This window comes from Sminthopsis crassicaudata, chromosome 3 (assembly GCF_048593235.1).
Source record: "Sminthopsis crassicaudata isolate SCR6 chromosome 3, ASM4859323v1, whole genome shotgun sequence".
Classification (NCBI taxonomy): Eukaryota; Metazoa; Chordata; class Mammalia; order Dasyuromorphia; family Dasyuridae; genus Sminthopsis; species Sminthopsis crassicaudata.
Window position 1 is genome coordinate 59,155,095 of NC_133619.1, and position 7,622 is coordinate 59,162,716.

The 7,622-nt window shown below is 36.8% G+C and overlaps 1 protein-coding gene across 1 annotated transcript in view; it reads left to right on the forward strand.

The window, feature by feature from the left end:
- The window catches only part of FARSB (phenylalanyl-tRNA synthetase subunit beta), a 67,009-nt gene that overhangs the window by 21,161 nt on the left and 38,226 nt on the right, over positions 1-7,622 (forward strand). Inside the window, exons 8-11 of the mRNA XM_074298622.1 lie at positions 1,588-1,658; positions 3,517-3,578; positions 3,687-3,738; positions 7,557-7,618. Coding sequence (XP_074154723.1) covers positions 1,588-1,658; positions 3,517-3,578; positions 3,687-3,738; positions 7,557-7,618 — 247 coding nt within the window. The remainder of the gene's footprint in view (positions 1-1,587; positions 1,659-3,516; positions 3,579-3,686; positions 3,739-7,556; positions 7,619-7,622) is intronic.

Below are 7,622 nucleotides of genomic sequence, written 5' to 3' on the forward strand. Positions count from 1 at the left end.
TGAAGAAGGATTAGTGCCTGGAAATGTTTTCAGCATCTTCTTGTTTGTGTTTAACTCCATGATTTCAGCTATGAAGTCATTTGTCTATTTGAGATATGACATTCACACAGATTTTTTTTTTTTTTTTTTTTTTTTTTTTTTTTTTTTTGGAAAAAACCTGTATATCAGGGATAGCTAGGTGGCTCAGTGGATAGAGCACTAGCCCTAAAGTTAGGAGGACCAGCATTCAAATTCGGCCTCAGACACTTAATCCTTCCTCGCTGGGCAAATCACTTAATCCCAATTGTCTCAGCAAAAAAAAAAAAAAAAAAGAAAAAGAAAAAGAAAAATCCTGTATATCACACAGGCTCCATCAGGTCTTTCAAGTTCATAAAAAACTAAAGGTGCAATGTATGCTCCTCCTTATGTCTACACTTCTGTTCATTCCTAGGTTAAAGAGAATGTGAAGACAACTGTTACCTGGTTATTAATAGATTGTAAATGTCTTGAATGTAAATATGGATCCCTGCACTGCCAGTTTGGTGCTTTTTCCACTGTCCCTTACTGCCTCTCCTCTCACTCAGGTGGAAGCACAAACCTCTGAGGGTAGCATCCATCAGCAACCATTGTACTCAGCACACGTAGCCACGTAGTCTTTTGAAGTGAATAAAATAAATAAAAGGCTTAACAAATTCAGTTTTAGAAAGCAGGAAAGTATATATAATACATTTTAGTAGGATTTTTCATTAAGATTGTTACAATTTTAATGACCTATCACTTAAAGGATCACACCTCAACTAACTGGAAAACTGTTGAGGCATTCCAATTAGCTGAAGTTTGTTGTATTTGGAAATATTAATCAGATAGGTTCTTTTTTTTTTTTCCTGAGGCTGTTGGCTTTAAGTGACTTGCCCAGGGTCACACAGCCAGGAAGTGTTAAGTGTCTGAGATTTGAACTCAGGTCCTCTTGACTTCAGGGCTGGTGCTCTATCCACTGGGCCACTTAACTGCTCCAGATAGCTTTTTTTTTTTTTTTTTTTTTTTATAATGGGTTAGGTTGTTTCTGAAAGAAATTGACTTCTCCCCTTAAAGACCTCTTTATTTTGCCACTAGCAAAGACCTTAGAATTTAACTGTATGATCAATGATGGACAGAAATAATTATACCCAGAGAAGGAACACTGGGAAGCGAATGTAAATTGTTAGCACTACTGTCTATCTACCCAGGTTACTTATACCTTCGGAAGCTAATAATTAATGTGCAACAAGAAAATGGTATTTATACACATGTATTGTATCTAGGTTATATTGTAACACATGTAAAATGTATGGGATTACCTGCCATTGGGGGGAGGGAGGGGATAATTTGGAAAAACGAATTTAAATAAATAAATAAATAATTAATTAATTTAATGCATGAATAAATAAAAAGAATTTAACTGTAGGCTTTGTCTCTGAGCCAAAAGATTGATTCTAGGCTCAAATGACTTTTAATTTCTCTTTTGTTTGACTATTCGTGCAATGAAAAGATACTCATGTTGTAATATGATGAAAATCCTTTATCTTTCTAAAATCAATCTTTTGGAATTTTGTTTTGTTTTTATTGTAGGTGATCATTCGAAAATCACATTAAAAACCAGGAATGTGTTTATTGAATGCACAGGAACTGATCTCACTAAGGTAATGGAGCTTTATCTGTGTTTTATGTGCTATAAGACCTTTATGTTTTTACTTATATTCTTGGACCAAATATCTAAATTTTAATTAGCATTCAGGAGAGGCACCATTTAGAATAGGGAAGGAAATCTGTACTTCGGTTGTGGTGTTTCTTTCAAATAACCCATATCAAGTGCTTACTAGAAAAGGGGGGTGCCTTCTTAAGTATTATATATTCTTATGTGCCTAATTTAAGTATCATTATAGATGCAAAGATAGTTTCTGTAGAAAAATCTGTGATACCCTCATTCTTGCCTGTGATCCCTATTTTACTTGCTTTCCATCTTTACAGTTCTTTAATTGGATTATTGTAGAGTCTTAATTAATGAATGGACTTTCCACCTTAGTTTTTGGCTTGTGTTTTTGTTTTTTGTATTGAGTAAAGTATAAGAAGGAAGCTGACAACTATAAACAAGTTGATCATGAATGGGGAGATAATTGGCATTTATAGAAAGTTCATTGTCCTAGAGACTGGTAACAAGATACCCCAATTAAAATTCACATTTTTCATATTTACCTCTAGAAATATTATCAAAACAATACAGCTTTTATTACATAAAATATTCTTAAAGATTTGTTTGCATATCAAAAGACCTTTCTTGTCCCTTAAAGTTATATTGTCAGAAACACTGTTTAAATAGCATATATTTTCTGAAGCTTTTTATGACTTGCTCTATGTCTGTTATTTAATATTTAAAATTCTTTTTGAGCTCTTTCAGGAATTCTTTTTGTGCTTGAGACCAATTCATTTTTTTTCTTTGAGGCTTTGACTTTGTTGTTTTCTGAGTTTGATGATGAGAAATATCAAAATACAGAGTAACTTTCTGTGGTCTGGATTTTTTGTTGTGGGCTTATTAGCCTATTTTTTGACTTTTAACTTTATATTAAAGTTGGGCTCTACTCCTGGAGTAGAGGGGGTACTATGTTAAGTTTCCAGATTTTGATATAGGTAGTTTTGGGGATTTATTAACTTTCAGTTCTCCTAAGGTGCTATGATCTAAGGAGAGATGTGTTTACTGCTCTCTTGACCTATGTTCTAGTCTGTGACTAATCACAAGCACTATATGTCCAAGGTCCCCACGTGCCTGGGATTACAAGCTCTGGTGCTGGTGCTTTTCTTCCCCTGGAATCGTAGGCCTAGCTTGTGATTCTGATCCCAGTGTGGACAATGACCCCAGAGCCAGTAAAAGGGCTGTAACTTCTGTGGGCTGAGAAGTAGCCTCTGTGACTACTGATTTAATGGCTCCCAAGGCCTACTGCTAGTGTCCTGAGCCAAGCCAGCACTCCATCCTCACCCTGGGGTGATAGACCTTTCTTGGGAAAATTTTATCCCATTCTTTTGTGGGTTCTGTTGCTCCAGATTTATTTTTTGAGGTGTTTTTTAAAAGTTATTCAGAAGGAAATTGGGAGAGTTCAGGCAAGTGCCTGCTTTTTCTCCCCCAGCCCGGATCCTCACCCAGCTTTATAGGATTTGTAGCTTACCCAAGCATTTGGATTTAAAGAAAAAAAAAAAAAGTCCTTGTGTTGTAATTATAAGGATAGATGAAAATTTCTTAATGTTTTCAGTTGTCTTTGAAGGGAGACTCCAAATAGAATATGGATTTGCATCTGCCACAGATGCCTGCAGAATTAAGAGAGCCCAAAGTCTCTGAACTCTGAAGCAGTGACACTCTGGCTTCTGCTCTTGTGTCTTACCTCCTTCCTTAGAAAGTTCAGTGAGAATTCCCACTATAAAGCTAAAGAGGCAGTTGCTGAATCATTGTTCATTTTCCTTCTTAGCTGTGCAGCATCGATGGTCACCATGGTGTTTTTCTTTCTCCAGGCAAAAATAGTCCTTGATGTCATTGTCACAATGTTCAGTGAATATTGTGAGAAGCAGTTTACGTAAGTAGGACAAATTGCTGTCAAATATGACCAGGCTTTTCTGTTGTGAGTGACCAAGCTAAGAAGTTCATTTGTGTGTGTGTTTTGTTTTTTTTTTTTTTCTTTCAGGGCTGAAGCTGCTGAAGTAATTTATCCCGATGGAAAAACTTATATATATCCAGTAAGTATTAGCAATAATTATAATGATAGCTAACATTTTTATAGTGTTTTAAGGTTTGCCAAAGGCAGCTTCTTTTATTTGATCTTTACAGTTATCCTGGGAGTTGGTGCTATTATGTCCATTTTATATAAACTAAGTGAGAGGTGAAATGACTTGCCTAGGATCTGTCTGAAGCCAGATTGGAATTCAGGACCTCCCAACTTCTAGTCCAGACCGTATCCACTGACTGGGAAGAAGGATCCCTGGGCAGGGAGGTGGTTCTGGAGGCCCTGGCCTGTCGGAGCCTCTTGGACCCAGTTTTCTAACTGGGTATTTGCAGTTCCACCTCTGGCCAGGGCACATACTTCACACTGCAGACTTAGTCTTGTTCGGGTCTCTGAAATCAGAAGTTGCTGAGGGCCTTCGCTGTAACTAATACATTATTTCATATTAGTTTCAGGCCTAATCCACTGGTTGGTGAGGCTGTTGTAAGGGTCTAGAAATTCAATAAAAAGTTAAAGCCTCTCAGCCCCAGGGTCACTTAGAGGGACCAGAATTTCAGGTGACAGCAGTGAGCCTGATCAGGGATGTGGCCCCGTCGTAGCGCATTGGGTTTGCTGCCTGTGCCCTTAGGGGTCGTGAATGAGGAGGGCTCTGAGCAGAAACCCGGGGTCCTTCCTCCTGAGGGAGGTGAGCTTGGCCCTCAGCAGAGGGCTACTTATAGCAATAAGCAACTGCTCCATCACTGTTTGGGAATTCTGGGATGACTGGCCACCACTGAATTAGCTTGCTTCAAGAGATGGAAGCTGTAAAAAGGTAAATGTTAGCTTGGTTTAAGTAAACTTTATATGGAGCTTAAAATAAGGAGCATCCTCCCTTTGAGCTGCCATCACTGGAGGCCTCCCTTTGTGAGAAGGGGTGTAGAAAGGATTTTGTGAAGGTCAGGGTTGGGCTAGATGAGCTCAGAAAGTCTTTCCAACTCTAAAATTCTTTGGAATCATATTTTGGTTCAGAAGAATTGTCTTAAGATATTATATATTATATAACTTGATGTTTAATCTAAGAAATGGGTTTTTTAAAAAGCTATGTAGTACTCAGATGTTAACACAAATGTAGTATTAAACATTCAGAAGGGAGTAGAGAAATACATTTTAAAATTTGGTTCATTTTTTTCTTAATAGTGCTATTCATTTTGGAATAATTAACTTTTAAAAAACCCTTAACTTTAACTTGTTACTTATACACAGGTGAAATAGCATGATTTTTCCAAATGATATATAGTTGCACTTTTTTTTTTCTGAGGCAATTGGGGTTAAGTGACTTGCCTAAGTCACACAGCCAGGAAGTGTTAAGTGTCTGAAGTCACTTTTGAGCTTAGGTCCTCCTGACTTCAGGGCTGGTGCTCTCTCCACTACGCCACCTAGCTGCCCTTCCTTTTTTTTTTTTTAAGACAATTATTTTTAAATATATATTTGTGATGATAAGAATGTATAGAGAAACCTTTTCTGTAGAAGAAGTAGACTCTTAGAAAGTTATTCAGGCCATTCTTCTGCATTTAATCAAGACTTTGAAATGTAGTGTCCTAGCTTATATTCATGTAGAGCTTTTATGTTTATAAATGTCAAATGTCAGTGACAATTAGAAATTTGAAAGGCATTCAGAAACTGCTCAAGGGTTTGCTCTCTTACATGCCTAAGGGAAAAGGGGGAAAAATAAGCTTTTAAATCTCCCCTTTTCCTTCCTTTCTTAGCAGAATGTGCCACTGAGTGCCTTGTGTCAGCACCCATTGGGGGCATCCTGAGTCATGGCCTCAGTGTGATGGGGTGCCCAGCCTCTCAGACAGCATCCAGGAGTGTTTTATAGTCTGACAGACAGCTCTGATAGAGTGCCTCGTATCGAAGGGAAAGCATCCCTTTAGGACAGGTGTTTATGGTAATGAAACGCTTTGGAATTCTGGGGAAGGGAAGACTTCTCTATGGATCCCTTCTCATAAGAATGTTTCTAAATGCAAAAAGTAAAATGCAGAATTACAGAAGTAGTCAGTTGTATTGAGGTAGTTATCAGACTGTTTTTTGTTTTTTAATTGTTTCTTCCTCTCCTCCCCCCCAAATATCACAGACCCCTGATTAATAAGCCCCTCTTTAGGCAAAGCAAAAGTACTAGGAACAAGAGCATTTTAGCCCTTTAGTGCGGGACATCAGACTGGTCCTTTCCCATGGTACCACAGGAAGAGGCAGATGGAAGAGTGAGGGGAAAATATACTTAAATTTATACCTAGTCACCCAGAGAATATTTTGAAAGCACAAATAGTAAGGATGGACAAATAGACCCATTCCACAACTGAAAACTGAAAACTAATATATTTTTTAGAAAAAAAATCGTTTTAGGCAATGAGCTTACTAAGTAATTATTATTATAAGTAAGTGGTGACTGTGGTGACTGTAGACAATTAATTGACTTTTTAAAATTGGGTAGCAGTATAGCATGGGGAAGAAGAAAGCAATAGACATTCATGAAGTATCTACTGTGTGCCAGGCACTTTACCCTTGTTATCTCTTGTGATAATGACAACCCAGCCAGGTGATTTATATTCCTATTTTACAGCAGAGGAGACAGACAGACAGAAATTAAATGACTTACATAAGTTTGAATGGCAGTTAAGTGCCTGAAGCCAGCTTTAAAAACTCTGGTCTTCCTGACTCCAGGCCCAATGCTCTACCTACTCTTCTACCTCATGCGTGAGAGAGCCCAACATATGGTCCAAAGTACTCATTTTGAAACCTCCCTCAGAGGAATTACCCTCTGTTAACCTAGCAGACATTTAGCTTCTCAGAGCCTCAATTTCTCTTCTTTGTAAAATGGAACAGTATAAAATATTTGTACAGTCTTTCTCAAAGGATTGTCATCAGGAAAGAACTTTATAATCCTTAAAGAATTCTGTAAATGTATGAATTTTTAATAACTAGTGCTTAGCACACTTTTAATATTCTGTCACTACATTTCATTCTTTGGTTTTTGACTCTCTTACATCTATGGTCATTTGAGTAGTAGGCCACCTGAACTTAAGAAGAATTCTGGGAATAACGTAAAAATAATGTTATCTTTAGTGTGGTTTTTTTTTTCCACAGTAATTTGACTTGTCAGACCAGGCTTGCCAAAAATCACAAATCTCAACTCTCTCTCTCTCTCTTTTTCTCTCTTTTCCTCTCCTCCTAGTGCCTTCCTTTTAATGGCACCTTTCTCCTCACTATAGCTAACTCTGGTTAATCTGCTAAATTGCTCCCTGGATTTAGGCTGCCATTCAATAGCCATGCTTAGGCCGTGTGACATATTCCTTTAATGGATTCTTCCAAACTTTTCCTTGCTAACTCTATTGTACTCCCATGTCTTTCATATTTACCAATTCCTGGTGCCTATTTTACCTGTAAATTTTGCCTGTAACCTCTTTTCCTAAATGAACCTATCTTTTGGTTTATTTAAAAAAAAAAAAAAAAAAAAACAAATTGGAAAGACTGGTTAAGTCTTCAGAAAACATTGTTCAGTATTTTATACTGTATTCAGAAGTTTGCTTAAGGGAATCTTTGTAATATTGCATGTGATTTGATTAGTAAATAATATATTCATAGATCTATCAAGGAATCTTTTAAAATGATTTCTTATATGAAGTATATGTTCTAAAATTCTGATCTAATTCTAATTCATTTGCCTTAAAAAAAAAATCCATCTAAGATGGTGATGAAATTTTTTTTAAAAGGATTAGGAAGCTTTGAAATCTGTATTTTAATGTAGACTGATTTAATTTTCTTGTATGTTTTATAAAATCTTTTCTTTCTCTATAGGAATTAGCTTACCGAAAGGAGATGGTGAAAGCTGATTTAATTAACAAGCAAATTGGAATCAGGTAT